This window comes from Anneissia japonica, unplaced genomic scaffold (assembly GCF_011630105.1).
Source record: "Anneissia japonica isolate Jap-2015-1 unplaced genomic scaffold, ASM1163010v1 scaffold287743_len2803612_cov181, whole genome shotgun sequence".
Classification (NCBI taxonomy): domain Eukaryota; kingdom Metazoa; phylum Echinodermata; class Crinoidea; order Comatulida; family Comatulidae; genus Anneissia; species Anneissia japonica.
Window position 1 is genome coordinate 1,028,686 of NW_022733259.1, and position 18,602 is coordinate 1,047,287.

Sequence of the window (18,602 nt, forward strand, 5' to 3'; positions counted from 1 at the left end):
AATTGAATAATCATTACTCAGTTTTTTGGCATCTGACATATTTGTATCATTAGTCTGTGGGTAAATAGTACCTCATTGAGGTCATATTTCTCTGTTTTTGAGCCATCAATTAAACATTCATTTCTTTGGTTTTTAACTGTTTAATTATTTCTTGATTGAAGTGTGTCCCAAGTCTTCAATATCCTGATTTGTCCTTTCCTTTGTGTTCAGACTTTATATTCACAGGTAGTCTTCAATGCCTCCTCGTAATCTCTAAAAACTATGAAAATTTATGTGGCAATTATTCCTATATTTGAGTGTAACATCATAATGCCCAGGGGCACATCACACAAATTTGTCACATCAAATATGGTAGCGTGGACAGAGTTTTAATATTTACCACTGGCGGATCCAGGGGAGGTTCAGGGGGTTCGGACGAACCTCCTCTGTGAAGAAACGTAACAAAATACAACTGGGTGCTGGCTTACAAAAGGCATGCTAACCTAGGCATAGGTTGGCAGATCAGAAAAACTAGGCTTAGCCCAACTAGTTTTCAATTAAATTTATTATACACACTGTTTTTTCGTTCGCCATGGTAATAATTGATGTACGAAAATGCATCCTTCAGGCTTATCAGTTCATCGATCCATGGAAGAAAGACTAAATATTTAACTACTCAATTTTGTTGGAATATAATAATATATTGCCTATGTCTTTGATTTTTTCCTCTATGTATAGAATGCATGAGATGAAATTACCTGACCTTTTTTCAAGTAGGGAAAAACTGTGAATTTTGAAGAACTTAAAGGTCATTAAAAGACTCCTCAGAAGTCGGGAAAGTTAATTTCTGGCCATCTAGGAATCCAAATTTTCCCGGACCCTCCTTTCATTTTGGGGTTTTTCGGAAACATTTTGAAGCCCCCCCTCTATTAATCCTGGATCCACCCCTGATTTACAGTTTCATAATGACATTTTTTTAAATTAGAATCTACTTTTGTTAATATAATTATGACTATTTTTTTGTTTATATCAATTGTTTTTTGTTTTTGTCTGAACCCTGGTAGCCGTGTTCTCTCATCAGTTTAGCATATTTCTGTTACTTTCTTAAAAAGAACAACATTTTGAGATTCAATGTTTCGATCTATTTGATAATTTTCAATGATAACTGTTTATATGTAGTCCTACAACCCTGGAGCTACTCTATGGTAGAGCAGATTCTCAATTTCCATGGCAAACAATTTTAATGAATGATACTCTCATTAATGCCACTCGCTTAGGTTACCCAAGATGTGTTTTCCATGGAAGCCGTAAGCAAGGCTTGATTATCAGCCATGCTAGCTTGAATAAAAAAGTGCAGCTAACAACATAAACAACTAGATCATTTCTCCATGTGATAAAAATAAGGAGGCGGCTATATTTACTCCAGTTTTAAACAAATTTCTAATTCTGATTGGTTGTTATTGTATTAATCTAGTTAATATATGTTTAACATCCAATGAGAATTAAAAATTTATTTAAGACAAAAGTGTAAAAACAACTACTGCATAAATTGATTTTTATACAATATATATTTTCTCTATATTAACTAAAAATAACTACTGCATAAGTGATTTTTATACAATATATATTTTCTCTGAATTAAATGAATATGTTATGCAACATTATTTAGTAATCTTGGAATTAATTATATAATAGTATTAATATTATGAATTAAGATATTAAATTCAATGTCAATTTCAATAAGTGATAAAATGCAAAATTTGATTAAATTTTTATTAAATAACATTTTAAATATTTTATTTAATAATGTTACAAATGGAATAATTCAAAATGGTTTTAAAATACATATATAATGACGTAAATATTTTAAAAACATCTGGGAACAGAATTTGAAATATGAATTGTTCAACAATGGCACAATTCCGTAATAATTTATGCTAGTATACTGATTGGCCTATATTTTACCAAATATTTTTTTATATTATATTACTTATTTATATAGTATATTATTTCCAAGAGCTTTTAATATTTCAAAATCAATAAATGTAACAATTACCATCTCATTGATTTCAATTTAACTAATTTGCAAACATTTATTCTTGATTCTGTGTTCTCATTATTTCAGGCACCACTGAGCGAGTAACCCTAATTACCGGCACAGAAGACGCTATTAACACAGTCTCAACGTTTTTTATAGAGAAAATCAAAGAGTCACCTCAACTTGGGGCTCAAACTGGGGCGGAGAATGTTACATCTCCCGAAAGAGCTCGTCAAGTAAGCAATTTCACATTCATTATTATCACTGAGAAATCGTATAGCAATTCGAGAAGAAGGTGTTGAGTTTCATTATATATGAAGAACTCTTCATTCTTACCATTCATTTTGGCGTGTATTTGCATATTGAGTAAATGCAGAAGGAGAAAGTCTTTACTTGTATTTCTTTCTAGACATTACACTATTTAATAAAATCCATTTCAATCATAATTCTTCAGTGCTCAATCAAACTATCTCAAAGGAGTAGAGTTTAATAGATAGGCATTACAGAGGTTTATGTTCATAATAGAAAACTTATATGCATTTATATAGACTGTATATATGTGGGTGTATATATATTTATAGTATAATATAACTACTCTATATTTCAATATTGTTTGGCATCAGGAGATTGGTAATAAAAATGATGTTTTTTTCCCTACTTGACGTGTTGGCATACCGAATACTCAGTACGTATTTTCGTAAGTATTTGGGAACACACTGAGCATTCAGTACGATAACACGTCAGGTAGGGCAAATTCTTTTTAGGATGGTTCATAACAATTTTAAAATGTTTACTAACCTGATGTTTTGATCACCATTGGTGATCATTTTCAAAGTGGTGTTAAAGGTCATGCATCTTGGAATGATTCTATATTTTATGTAAATTGTATATTTTGTTACCTTCCTTTAATTATTGTCTACTGTGTGTATTAAGGTACAAAAAACCTTGTGACTGTTCTTACAAGCCGAGCCGGTTTATCAAAGGAGTAATTGAATAGGCATTACAGACAAAGCTATTTATTCATAGAAAATTTAGAAAGTTCATCCACCCCTTTTATTCTATTCTTCTTTTATGTTTGTCTCTTACAAGTTACAGATGGTTGAAATCTGTTAAGGTCTGCTTATTTCTATTATTACCACATATTTCTTTTCTTTTTAGTCACATTAACACTTGTATATAATTAGTATAATGTGCTATTTCAAGTCCTACTTCATTACATTATTATTTTTGTAGTACAAGATGGAGGTGTTGTTAGACCTTCATTCAGCCTTCTCTGTTGACAATCATCCACTAAACAGCTGGGCATAGTCTGTTGAAAATTGCTTGTTCTTGAACTACTACTAATGATGAAATACTCTCTTTAGCATATGAACAGCATACTGGTATGCATTATGTAAGATTCATTGTGTTTTGAGGAATCTTTTGTGATGCATGTCATTGGCAGGACAAGTCACTGATTGTAATATTTCTCCTACATTCAGATCATTCTATTCTATCTATGACTTTTTGTTCCTGATCAGGTCAACCGCTTCTTATGTAACTATAGAGGGTGCTATTTATTTAAGTTCTATTTTGGCATTAATGTTTTAGCATGTCTCAATATTTGTGTTAATACCTTTGATAAGTTACATGAGTGTGTTTACCGTAGGGACAACTAATCATTCAGAGAGGTTTGGCAGTAAGTAAAATCTCGTTGGATAGTTATTTAACTTATCCAAGCATTGGTTCACTGAACTGAACATGGAGATGAATTTAAAAATATGAGTTGATATTTTTTTGTAAACATTAATATTTACATCTTTTAAATTCTGTAATCCTATCTGTCGCAATTCATGTCTTCTACAATAATAATTAACCTTCGTCCAATTAAACTGTTTCCAATCGAAATTTCTATGTATATGATGTGACTCAGATCCTGTTAATAAATCTTACTAATACTCATCGAATATAAAACAGTGTTATACATTTTACATATTTAATTTTTAATAAACAACAATTTATTATTATTATTTCTATCTCTATCAAAGGAAGAACACTTTTGATTTGGCTGAAACTGAGTTTTTTCTAATTCAAGATATATTAAAATTTTTATTGTTAGATGTAGTATTTTATGCTTTTTATGAGAACTATTAATACTTCCAATGAGTATTATGTTCCCATACGTTGGTTTCACAATTCTTACGACAGAAAAATTTTATTGACCATTAGAAATTTATGTGTTCAATTATCTACTTTTACATTGTGAGTTTAGTTTTATAACCTTTGAATATAAATTCCAAAATTATATTTTTTAAATATATTTCATTTATATTTGCAATTTAAAGTTAGAAAGGGATAAACGTTTTTACAATATTTATAGTTTGTAATGTAGACTAGGTTATTTTTTTTCAGAATAAAACAATGTTTTATGAATTTTTCTAGAACTGTTCTCTAGGCCTAGTGTTACCTAGTGTTCCGTTTCAGAAATTATGAATCCTGTGCACGCTTGAGACGTACACAAGATTTGTGATGATCTCTAATGTGCATTGGTTCCTCTATGTTCAGCAACAGGCCGTAGTAATACAGTATGTGCGTATCAATTATTTATTTATGTGCATATTAATTATTTTCCTTTAAATTCTCTAGATCATACTCATTAACTCAAACTGTTCTCTTATATCCCCTCCCCCTCCCCTTCTCCCAGTCTGGTGTCTGGTTGATGCTATAGAGTCATGGGCTACAGTATAATTAGTAATTCGTTGAGTTTTTTTTTCTCTATTGAATAATTATTAATACTAGCTGTAACCCGTCCTACGAACGAGAGACTCGGGACACCAAGATTGCACATGTGGGAAGGTAGGGGGAGGACAGAATTCCCTCCCAGGGATCAGCTTGAAAATGTGCTGATTTCCTCAATAAACACTTAGGCCTAAGGACCTATTGAAGATGTACATCATTTACTTAATATCGAGCTTTATCATGATTAGCATAATTATCCTGCTTAATTGATGCAGTAATCATAACATCATCAATATCAAAAGCTACATTTTAACCAGTTGCCAAAAAAGCTTAATAAGAAATCCAGAGTCAAAGCTTCTGTATTTCTATTGTGTTTTCTCATTGTGTAATACTTTTATTGATTTTGCCATTCCAGAAAGATATTAACTGCCAAAATCTGATCAATATAGGAATAATGATAGTATATTAAGTGCATTCTTCAGTCAATATGAGTTATTGTGACTTTGAAATCAATAATTTTTAAATGAATCATAAAATTTCAAAGAATTCAAAAGTTTGTTTTTGAAGAGCTTTTATGACGTGATTATTTTATTTTCAAATCATTATTTTCCTCTTTACAATAAATAACGTGCGAGGAATTGCTTGTTCTTTAAAATAAGATAAGATAATGTTGATAAGATACACTGCTCTATATTGTCATAATCATAATAATTTACTGTACTTAGTCTGCAAAGTAAACAAAGATGACATTCTTCTTCCAATACCTGGGAAACTGCATAACTGACTATAATTGTACGGAACAGTTACTAGAAAGAAAAATAATAATAATAATGTTCAAGTTTCTCACCCTTTCTTAACAACGTACCTAATGTCTATCTCATTCATTTATTTACTTAGCCTTCCATAAAAAAAAATCACAATAAAGTAGATAGTTAGACTTAACCTGATTATACAAACTGACTGTAAAATCACAACACTCAAAATAAAATAGAACAATGGGCCACTGACACCGTAAATGAACATCCACGCAACCACAAATACTCTCTCATTGTTGTTCGAAAGATAATCATGTTTATTTTAAAATAAATATATTTTATTTCCTATTGACAAGAGTCAACCCAACTAAGAGAGTGTCAGGAAATTGTATTGCTTAGGGTATAATAGGAAAGATGGTAATATGGAATACTAGAGCAGTCACTCCATTGGGTGCATACCTTCGGAGAAACTACAGCATACCTTCAGTAAAATAATGGAATCGCCTGTCGTATTCAGACTCATTATTTTCTTTAGCGCTGCAGCTTACCCTCGAGAAAATAATGGAATCGCCCACCGTATTCAGGTACATCGTTTTCTTGAGTGCTGTCTGAATGCGATGGGCGATTCCATTTTCTTTAATGCTCACGGATAATAAAAATTGAATTTCTGTCAAATTGACCTTGTCCTTTTCTTCCAGAAAATTGAAAGTTTCTTTCTTAGATTATTATGTACCATTCCACAAAATGTTATGATGATCCATTCTTTACTTTTTGCGTAATCCTGCAGACAGACTGGATAACAGCCCGACAGACAGTAGTGAATACATTAACCTCTTTGGCAGAGATAACAAAGATTAATGACAGATAAACAATCTGTTATCCCAATGCACTAAACTACTTCATCTTTCCTTTCAATTGTTAACCTATAGAGTGATATAAATTAATAATTTTTGTTATTAGATTTATTTAAATATGAACTGTATCAAACTGTTACATTGTCAATCATTTAAAGCCATTAATACAATAATTTAAATCCATTGATGTTATTGTACATAATTTAAACTCATGTAGGCATATGCAAAAAAAATATGCAAATAAAATCTGTACAGTAATATAAGGTGATTCTAGGGATAATTAAGTAATGCTATGGCAGTTGTTTATGCTTAAAAATACATAGAATTGATGATATATCCGGCCATTAACAGATAATGTAGTTCCTGTATGAAAATGAAAGAAAAGCTAAACCATCTCTAGGGTCGCACAAGGCAATTAGTGTTCCATGGATACTGGATTTTTATGTGCAAATCATTCTGCATGCAATTTTCTTACATCCCTTATCTTCATTTTATCAAAAGGATCCTGGAAAACAATGAAGTAAAGTTACATTACTTGAGTTTCAACACATTAGGCCAAATCAAATTTATTGCTAGTTAAATGTTCTCACCCTCATCAAATTTTGGAGCCTCATGAAAAAATAAATATTTACGGTTTAAAAAAATCATTTTTCCATGGAAGATAAGAATAATGGCAATTTAAAAGATTGTTGTCAAAGAATAAGAAGAGGTGGAAACATATTACTGGCTGAATATGAATACAAAGAATTATTATTTTATTATGTAATAGCCAGTTTTTCCACTACTATATAGGATAGTAATTTATACCCTCACCACAAAATAATTTCAAATCCCTGACATGAAACTAACAATTAATTTTATTTAGTCTTAGATTGGTATGTTCTTCATTTTAAAAGGTTTTGCTGAAATTATATTAAGCATTTCATATTTTCATTTATTTTAAATATCTTAATAGTTAATAATAACCCATAATGGCATAGAAGAAAATTTGAGCTAATATATTTTAAATTATTTTCAATGTTTTTGACTTTTAACTTTGATTTTGAAACTACTTAACATTCAATTCTCATCGTCGATCAGAATAATCAACTCAAAACAAGAATTAGAATTAGATTGATAGGGGTTGCACTGGCTAAGATTTTCAATTTCTTCGTAAGCCATAAATAGATATTAACTATATTTAAATATTAGTATTCTAAGAATAATTTCAGATAATGATTTTCTCAGAAATAATTATAATTTAAATATCAAAATTTAGAATGCAATTATTATCTAACGGTCACATTTGTGTCATTTTCTATTAATTATGTATTATTTCATAGTCAGCTATGCAATGGGATAGTTCTAGTGAAAAAATTGATTTTGATATGTCATATTCTCTTTTTTATTCCTATGGAGTTTCTTTAAATGTCAAAACTAACAGAATGTAATTATTATGGTACTTAAGATGGCCACATGGGCTTAGTTCGACGCCAAGCTTTACCATGGATTTGTCTTGTAGTAGTGTATGTTTTTCCGTTACGCATTGTAAGCATAAACAATCACTCATAAAAATATGTAAACTGTCTGTAACAATTATAAAACAATAAAACAAAGATGAAATAATTGCCTTAAAAGTAAGTAACCTATTGAAAACATTTCATAGATCAAAAACATTTCATAATTTATGTTCATGAATATTTTTACTTGAACTAATTCTTAATCTACATCTAATAATTTTAGTTAATTCCATGCTTTCTGATGGCTTTAACTTCACATGATTATAGTATAAAAGGTTGTGGTATTGCAACTTGTCTATTGATATTGTGTATATGTCTTGACCTTTGACATAAGCATGCACACTTGAAACTATTGACCTTTCCCAAAATTTTCCTATAATGCAAAAAATGGTCCAAATATTTTTCTTTTTAATAAGTAAAAAAATACTGTATAATGCTCATACGTTTGTGAAAGGTTTACTGTATTTTTTATTCTTACTTTTGTGCTAATAACATTAACATTTATCACCTTGATGCTTTATCCATTAAATTGCTCTTTCCAGTATCCTGTGAACTAATGAGTACAGTAGCCCCAAGGAGTGTGGCTGGCTCTAGTAAATAAAGATAATTTCATTAATATATTCCATGAAGGTTAAATTCTAATTGCTATGCACTATTATAAACCTTGTATAAGGCAGATATTATGCTTTTCATCCTGAATATTTTAAAATTAACCTTGAATTAATGTTAAACTATCTTTAAATGTCTTAAATTATAATACATATGTATAATATTTCATTAAAAAAATATGTAAATTAAAAATACACATGTAGGCTGGTATAGTTTATGGCTGGTAATAATAATATAATTAGGCCTATATTGTAGTATCTCCATAACATTTTTACTCACTCTCATAATTGAATTAGATATTTCATTTGCTTTATGGGCCATTAAGGAAGAGCTAATATCTGCTAAAGCCCACTACAAACATTTACTTTAAAACACAATAAACTTTTTTAAATCAGAGAAATAAAAGGATTTTATCCTGTTGGTACTAAAATGAGTATATATTAAAAAGGTGGTGAAAGCTATCATGTTATTAAATGACTAAAATCCACCAAGATTACATTGTATTTATATAGTATTTTACGACTATCGCAACACATGTGGTGGCCAGCCAATGTACACATACACCCTATCTTCTGTTATTTAGAATATTAATTTAATTATTGATTTAGCATCATAAAAATGTAGAAATTTGTAAAAACCATGTTATATCTTTGTTGTTCATATCCTGCATGCCCTGGTTTTTATGTTACATTCTTTTTATTTATTTTTTTAATAAAGAATGATTCGACCATTAGTGATTAATATGAAATTGATTCAAATTTAAAATCAAGTTTGATTAGGTTTGTTTTGTCATCGAATATATTGTAATTGTATGAATGTTTTATTCATTGTTTGGTTAGTTTTCGTTTGTTTCTTATTTCTATTTAATATTTAGGACCACAATAGAAATAAGTTTTGCAATGACAGCACTACTTGATGGTTTGCTTCAGAATAAAGAAATAAAAAAATTAAAATACTGGTCTCCCTCCAATTAAAGACCACTTTTGGGACCGGGGTTTCCATATACTTTTGCAGCTTTGGTCTCTAATTAGAATAATAAAGATAAAAGACATTTGTTAGTTTGGGACCATAGAAAAGTGGTCTTTAGTTGGAGGTAGTCTTTAATTAGAGGTGGTCTTTAATTAGAGGTGGTCTTTAATTAGAGGAAGTCCCGTATATAAATACTTTGGGCAATGTGGGAATATAGCAGAACCTGAATGAAGTAGTGATTTGAAGAATCTTAACAATGGTTAATGGAAGAATCTAATAATATCTGATGGCAAAATGATTTAAGAGAGATATAGTGAAGAGACTTGATTAGTTTAATGACTACTTTAATGCATTTCATTCCAAAAGGTCATCTTGAGGTCAGCTTGAGATCAACTTCGAGAACCTAAAGCTCTGTCCACCCCTATCAAATTTTCTTTGACAAAAAAACCGTAGTATGCCCATATATAGTCATGATTTGCCAATATATGGTCATGATGTGATGTCATCATGACCTTATTTAAGCATGTCATAACCATATTTAGGCATGTCACTCTACACATGTTTGTCAGCCTCTGAATTTGGTTTAGAACAGTAGAACTTGCATAATTGCATTAGAACTACTAATGATTTCAAATAAAAGCAGTTTCTCATATTTACCTTTAAGGAATTGAAAGTTTATTTAATGTCTAGATTCAAGAATTGTATGAATTATTGAATCAAAATTGCCTTTAGCAATTTTATATACAGAGAATTCAATTTACCTTTTAATTAATTTGAACGGCTACTGAGTAAAAAGAATACAGGTTTCTATCTATACTGGAATTATGAAACATTTTTAGGTCTAAAGTTGGTGTCTAAAGGCATAGAAAATTATCTTCTATATAGTGTTTAGATTCATAATTTTATTCACCATCACTTGATCCTTGGCCTTGACAAAGGTTTGGTTATGTTGTGGCATTGAACATAAATATTACATTTGCTTATCTAACATGATTGATATGTTGAGAATGTTGTGTTGATATGTTGTAAGCGGAGATCAGGTTCCGTAAAATGTAGTAGCAATTTAGAAAACAGTAATTATCGATACTGAGTACATTAACAAAAATGACAACTCGTTATAAAACAGCGATATACAAATGTCCAAATGACATGATGGTCACAAGTTTTGGCGCGATAAACATTCCGTGGTTCACATTCCATGTGTCTGATCTCGAGACATTAGATTTGCAAAGTGGAACCTCATTCAAAATGTGACTTAAGTAGGAAATTGGACAAGTAGAGTTAATGCTTACTCTAAGTTAAAAAGCTACTTCAGTCATGGATTGGCAGTTATCAACTTTAGGTTACAATATGGCATATTTAATTGATCAATGTACAAAGACAATGTGATTTTGAATACGTTAATGGTGCTTCTATAAGTGGCCGGCAGTGATAAGCAAAAGGAGCCAGGGAGACTGGTCAGTTGTTTGTTAGAAGCAACCTTAGCTTTTTATGTAAAATGATAATTTGCAATCAACTCCTAAAAACTAATCTAGAGGGTGATAAAGCAATCCATTTGTGCATTAGTGTTTGAAACCTTAAGTTTAATATTTCTTCGCAACTGTGCTGATTTCGGCCATTTGTAAAACTGTAGAAGCTTCCATATCAAAATATCATATGTTTCAAAACATTGTTTTTTCTTTTTCAGGTTAAAGTTGTGGTGCCTAATAGTACCGCTGGATTGATAATAGGGAAAGGTGGAACCATGATCAAATCAATTATGGAGCAAAGCAGTGCCAGAGTTCAAATCTCCCAGAAGTCTGAAGGTATCACGCTTTCAGAGAGGGTAATCACAATCTCCGGAGAGCTCGATTCGGTTAAAAAAGCCATGTCTTTCGTTGTATCCAAAATACAAGAAGATCCTCAAAGTGGTAGTTGCAACAATTTGAGTTATGCTGCCATTACCGGTCCAGTTGCTAATGCAAATCCAACCGGCTCACCTTTCGCGGAAACAAATAGTGTAGTGCAGACTATTGCAAAAAGTCCTCTGGGTATACCCACAACTCCGGGTCTCCCTGGGCTCCCAGTGGGCGGCATGGCGCTCACACCACAAGCTGTCTTTGGAGCACGTGTCCCTCAAGCCCCTTCTCCGCTAAGTGCGCATCACGGGATCACAGCAGCCGAACATGGACTCGGTATCCCGATGGGACATTTGGCTCAGTATGGTTATAGCCTATGCCATAATGTAAGTGCCTTACCTGGGATGGGGATTGGGGCTACTAGTCCCTTATTAGGGGCAACTGCTCACGCTATAGCCCAGCCCTCTGCTCCCGTATTCCCCCCATCTTCCATGTCAGCATCAAGTTTCTTGGGAGGTCATTACCAACTTGCCGCGAGTAGTGCTCCTTCACCACCAAAACCTACCCCTGCTATACCAATCACTTCCACAGCAGTTGTAGAAAATACACCAAATGGCACCCCGGGTCATGCAGTTTCGATGGGCAGTGAGGCACTTGTCCCTGGATTTGCAATGGCACATGCACCATCTTATCCTGGGGTTGGAGTTACATTTGCTCCAGAACAAATCAAAGAAGCTACCAAAGAATGTGCATTAGAATTTGAAGTTCCAGAAACAATAGTAGGTGCTATCCTGGGGAAAGGCGGGAAGACGTTAGTAGAATTCCAACAGTATTCCGGGGCTAAAATCCAAATTTCCAAGAAGGGAGAATACGTTCCCGGTACGCGTAACCGAAAAGTTACCATAACTGGCTCACCCAGTGCAACTCAAACGGCCCATTTTCTCGTCTCCCAAAGAATATTTCAGGAAGAACAGAATAGGGCATTGAAAGGGACCACATAGAGGTCAGGTGATTAGATGTTAAAAACTCAGACCAAATTTGGGTCATTTTTGTCCCAGTGTTTTTCAGTATCGATCAAACGATTTTGGAACGAGGTCAGGTACAAATCATGTGACTATTTCTCACGTAATTTGTCGCATAACATGACCTTGAACGCTTCTCTATTTTTGCAAAATTTCTATTTTCAACCAATGAACTCAATTTGTTAACTGTGTTTTTATTTGTTGTTGTGAAAAGTAATTGTTGGATGTTTAGATCCATGTATCAGAATATAGATTGTAGGTTTAACATGAACTAGAAATTTGGGTTCTCAACTGCAAAGTTTATTTAATTTTTTGAACAAATTTAAATATTTATGGAACAATATTGATTTGTGCCAACGGGGCATTACGAACAAAACACAAATTATAAGACTTTGCCGTATAGTTGATTTAAAATTCTAAATATTAACTGCTATACATGTTAAGAAGAAAAAAAGATGTTCTGTCGAGAAAATGATAAGAATATTAACTATTCAAAGATTATGAATAAGTTTTATTTATGATAATTATACTTCAATTTGTGAAAAGACAAATGTACGAAAAGATATTCAATTTATATATCAAAGAATGAGAAGAAAGTTTAAGATAGTTAGGGTAAGTTTTTAGAACCAATAGGTTATAGAATATAAAGTTTGAAACAGTTATGATGATGACACAATTTAATTCAAAAGTGACAGCTCACGATCAGAGCCCAAATGCTGCTTTGTTTATGAAAGTGGGAAAGGGGATGAAGGGAAGCTTCAGGGAGGGGGTTGGTGGTAATTTATATATGAAGTAATTAGATTGTAATTTAAGATAATTTGTCTTCTTATCTAATTGATTCAGATTTATTAAGACAGTGCAATTTTCTGCACATTCTTTCCGACATGCCTTTCATCGAACCAAAATGACCAAAAATGCCAAATTCGGGACATATGTGTATAGTCCCATTATAGAAACAGGAAATATTGGACGTTAAAACATCTTTCATCTCATCCTTGACATTTCAGGTCATTTTCATCGTCATTCACTTTCATTACATTGTCATACATTACTAACAGAAGTCATTTCATCATTTCTTTTTTTCATCCAAATGCTCGTCAGAGTCAAAATTTTTATTTTGAATGCTTATATAGATATAAATATATATTGATTGTAGTTTTCAGCTTGTAGTTGGAGTGTATGGCAACGTAGCCATGTGTGTGTGTGTTTTCGCTAGATGATTCGCTTCTTTTGCTTTTTCATGTTTGTTTATCTGTATGTGAAGTGTTATCAGCATTTCACACAATACCAAGTGCTCTCGTTGTTTTTAACCAGTTCATTCGGTCCCTTATAGAGCCAATGTGATTGAGCTGATATCTACAGGCTAACCTTTTACCCATCAAATGTCTGTCCTTGGATTTTACCAGTAAAATCTTCCAAACTATACTTCCGTAGTTCCTCTGGTATAAGCCCACTCCTCTTGAACTCAAAACTAGGCACTATATGCCTAATTCAAAGCTAATAGTTGATGTTTTTTTTTTTTTAGAATATTTGTAAAATTCAGATAAGCTACTCATTCAAAACATACCTGGGCTTTTTGCCTGAGAAAAACCTGGTACATAAAAAGTGCGTAAGGTAGAGGGTGGGCCTATACTAGAGGATTTATGGTAGCTGGTAAAATATGGAAGATTGATACCAATCTTAAGCCAAAATCTTGAATGACTGTTTAAGACAAAATTGTGTTTGAATACTACGACTCTAGAGGGCATTGGATTCCATTTTAAGTATTAATTATCATTGCATGATTTTAGCATTACATTTCATTTTTTAAAAAGTAGTTGTATGTATGAGAAAAAAAATGAAATTCATAGTTCTTATTTTAATGATATTTTTTGTACTCATTTTTTGTTTTGATGATTTATTCTACCAAAACAAAAGTTGTGAAATGTATAAGAACCACATCTGGAGAAGATGAGAATGCTAAAAAAAAATGTTTTTATATTTTTTAAGAAATGGAAAGTGATTTTTTTATGTACATATTAAAAGCAATTTTTCCCCTCAATTTTTTGAAATGTGCCTTAGTTAATTCCTAAAATAGGAGATTTTCAACCATATGTGCAAATGGTAAGAAAAACAATTGTCACCAATTCCTTATATATGTTTGTCTTTGACAACTCAAAAACCATAAAATAAACTTTCCTGTTGTATAAATTGTGTGCTAATGATGTTTTAAAATCTCTTCTCCAGGTTGTGGTAATTTTTTTCTTAGTTTTTCTTTATATTTTTCATTGTTTTAGGCATTCATTTCTCATTGTTCATTCTATTAGTTTATTCATCCATCCATTCTGTAAATCATTCAAATTGTCCAATCATAAAATGTATTTAAAACCTTCCAGTGATTTTTGAGAGATTCAAATTGTTTTTCATAATTTATATCGAATATGTATCAAGCTGTTATTGATAAAGATAAAGTATAATTTTTTTTTCTATTATAATATTTTCTTCATAAAAGTTTTTGTATTATGTAGAATATGATGCTACTATATAAGGGTGCTATGATAGGACGGAGATATGTTGATTTATGTGTAATTTTGGGAGTATTATGTAGTAATTTAACAGATTGAATCAAAAGTAAGCTTGATTGATTGTACACAAATCTGTTGATGACCAGGACTTTCATGCCTTGATATCTTTCGTTGTTTAAGACAAAATGTTAGTTTCTAAGTTGATGAATTTTCATTTGTTTTTCATGTTTGATTTGAATTAATTGTTCAAATTGAATCTGTGCTTTCACTATTTTAGCTAGTAACTCCTATATCCCATTGTATTTAATTAACACTATATAAAGAGATAAAATTTTGCTTTATTTTGGCTCAGTGATAAGCTAGCCGTCATCAACCTAATGTCATATTTATCCTTGCTAATTACTTTTTTCGTTGTTTTTAGCACAATTTACATTTTGGTGACATTGCAAGTAGCTTGGTCATACCGTAACCTTTTTTCTGCACGATTCATCATCTTGCATCTAAAAACTAGAAACTTCCAGCTGTCACTCAAATTGTGACGTCAGACTGTAGAAGTTGAGTGGGGCTCTGTTCTCAAATCGTCATCTCTTGAACAAAGAAAATGCAAAACGTACGGAGAACGGTTGAGAACAGACCAAGCTGATTGCGGTCATTATTGAAAAGGTCATTGAACTCTCAACATCACCATCATGTTGTTCTTAAACCATTACGCATAAAACATAGCTCTCTTCTTGATCCGCACCTCACGTGTCTTGTGTCGTCATTTATCCTTTCGGCTGGTAGCATGCATGTCACAAACAATATTTAAACAGGATCAATTTTTCAGAACTGGTAATTATTTACAAAGAGATCATCAGTACGTCTTTCCCTCCCATTGTTTATACCCACACACAATCTATTTGCTGATGTTCCTATGTTCATATACAGACGTCGTCTCTACACAATTTTTAAATGAACCAAAAAGAAGAACACATTTTATTTTTAGAACATCCATTGAATGATAACCTGATTTTCTTTATCATTAATGTCAAAAAGTAATCAGAACGATGTAGATTGTAGAGAGTGAACAAATAAAAAATATGACTATTTGGCCCAAATTCAAATTATTTAAATGCACCTCGGAAATAATATTCATTGATTTGGCAATTTTATATTGGACTCAAAACAACGAATATTGTGTCAATCAAAGATGTAATGATTCGGCATTGCAACCAGGCTATGCATTAACGTATTTCATTAAAACCGTAATTATTAGCCATAGTTGCAGCATGCCTAGCAACCAATCATTCTATCCCATCATGCAATCATGGTATGTCCCATCATGCCTTGATGTAGTTGCTAAACAACGACCTTTCACTTAACAAGCACTTAAGTCATTATTCTGTATGCATGTTCCCATCTTGACAGTCTTCCCTGGCATCAATTACAGATGCAAAAAAAAAAAGATTCCTTCCCCTCAAAAAAAGCGGAGGGAGGTAGATGAACCAGCAGCGGCATGACATAATTTATTGGTATACTCTTCTGTTTTTGTTAAGTATGTACACTAGTTTCACATCAAGTATGTATCTATGGTGATGGTTACCTCACTCTTCACCGTGAATTAACATCAAATCATATATTTTAATATATTTCTCCCCAAAAGACAGAAGTGCAATTAATATAGTAATAACAGTATTTCTATATTTACAGATTTTAGAAATATTTTATTGGTTTTTTTTTTTAATGTTGATTCAAGTTTTTAATATTCCTTATTCCAAAGTATTTTGTACTATATCATCAAAGCAACAGAAGAAGAATATGTAAATCAGAGCTATGTACCTCACCAAACACCATTTAAAATCCATCTTTTTTTTTCATATTCTTTAATATAATGAATGTATTCATATATTTTATCATATCCTAAATATATTAACGTTTTGCCGTTTCTCATCAATTTGTGCGCATGTATTGGTGGTGTTTGGTAGCAGCCTCGCAGCTTCATGACTTTACCGTGACATTTTGAACGACTAAAAATATTTTCTAAATCATAACACTTTTCAATTGAAGGAAAACAATGGTTCCATTAATGAATCAAAATGTACTTAACTTTCATATTTTTAAATGATTTGCTAAAATTTCATCAATCATTTTATCATCATCAATGTTTCCTTAAAATATTTCTGTCACATTTACACCTTTCATATTCATTGCCGAAGCCTGGTTTTTAAACATTGATGTACCTTCCATTTTTGTTCAGCATTTTGCCATGATAGGACGACAGTGATGCGATTTTTAATCTGTATTATACCTGCAGTTGAAACACCTTATTGGGTTTTTTTTAATGATGAGGAATGATTTGTTATGTTTTCTGCGAAGTGGCTGTCTTCCACACATCTGTGTGGCTGTGTATGTGGGTGTGTATGTGTGATATTTGTATGCGAGTGGGATTGTTTTAAGCGAGGGTCAATTTTCATGGCAAGTGTTTCCACAATGCATGTAATAAACATGTTGACAAAACCTTTTCAACAGCTTTCATTTCGTCATTGTCTCCATTTTCATTTATTCATTGTATTGTACTGTTTGACTTTTAATTAGTTTTGAATCAATCAAAGTAAACCAAAAATTAAAAATGATCTGCATGTTGTCCAGAAAATAATTTTTATAATGATTATTTTTCTAATCTTTAAAATATATGTTTTTTCAAATTGAAAAAAAAAAAAAATAGATTATGAACCTAAGGTGATTTTTTATAATCAAAAAAACTGTGTCACTTGATTTTTGTATCAAGACCGTAAACTCTTGAAGAGTAAATCTTTGCAATTAAATTATTGCTCGTTAATTATATGTGAATCTTAAGATGCTATTTCTATTTTGCATAACAACAGTACTAGCTAACATTCAGTGGTGTACCTAGGATACTTGAAATGGGAGAGGGCCCCTCATGATGGAGTGGGCCCCCATGATGGAGTGGGCCCCCATGATGGGGTGGGAAGGTGAAGTAGGGGCTCGATGATTAAGTAAAGGGGGCACTAGCTCACAAAATATGGTGATGTGAGGTGATTTTCATCTAAAGGAACGTGATTATTTTGCTTCGAACAATTCAATAGGGGAATGGGGAAACAAGTTGATTTTTTTTGGGGGGGGGGGGAGTGCACCCCTAGGTATGCCACTGCCAACATTCAACTTGATTAGATTCAGAATCGCCACATTTTCGAACAGCATTCAACATCATATCCGTCATAGATATAAAAGAATTAGAACAACAAATCCATTGTGTTATGAAATACAGTAGATAATCATTTGATATCGTGCTTCAGTTAATTAGCATGACATATTTACGATGTTGCAGTAAAATAATTTCAACTCAGTGACTTCATCATTGCATTCTTCCTACATACCACTGACATGTACTGGTTTCTCATGGTATAAATAATAACTGGCATATCGGGTATCGTGTTCATTATTTTTTCTCCCTATTCTACTCCACAACATGTTTTTAATATATTTTACCCAACATAATTATTCAGTGTTTCACTTTTACCCTTGCTATTTGTATTACAAAATTATTTTTATTATTGTTATTATTTAAATTATTATTATTATTATTATTTAATTTTATTATGTTTATTATAATTATGTTAGGTTTTTGTATCTTAATTACAATATAATATTGTTATCAGGCCACAAAAAAGGAAAATAATAATAATAATGTAATAATGACATAATAATGAACAATAATTTAAACATATTACAGTATTATGTTTGTTATTATTATTATTATTATGTTATGTTTTTATTATTATTATGTTATGTTTTTGGAGCCTAATTACAATATATA

At 31.6% G+C, this 18,602-nt stretch overlaps 1 protein-coding gene across 1 annotated transcript in view; it reads left to right on the forward strand.

The window, feature by feature from the left end:
- Positions 1-17,608, forward strand: part of LOC117115968 (RNA-binding protein Nova-1-like) — a 60,193-nt gene extending 42,585 nt beyond the window's left edge. Inside the window, exons 3-4 of the mRNA XM_033259866.1 lie at positions 2,105-2,253; positions 11,109-17,608. Of these exons, the coding sequence (XP_033115757.1) occupies positions 2,105-2,253; positions 11,109-12,260 (1,301 nt within the window). The 3' untranslated portion in view covers positions 12,261-17,608. The remainder of the gene's footprint in view (positions 1-2,104; positions 2,254-11,108) is intronic.
- Positions 17,609-18,602: the final 994 nt, after the last annotated feature.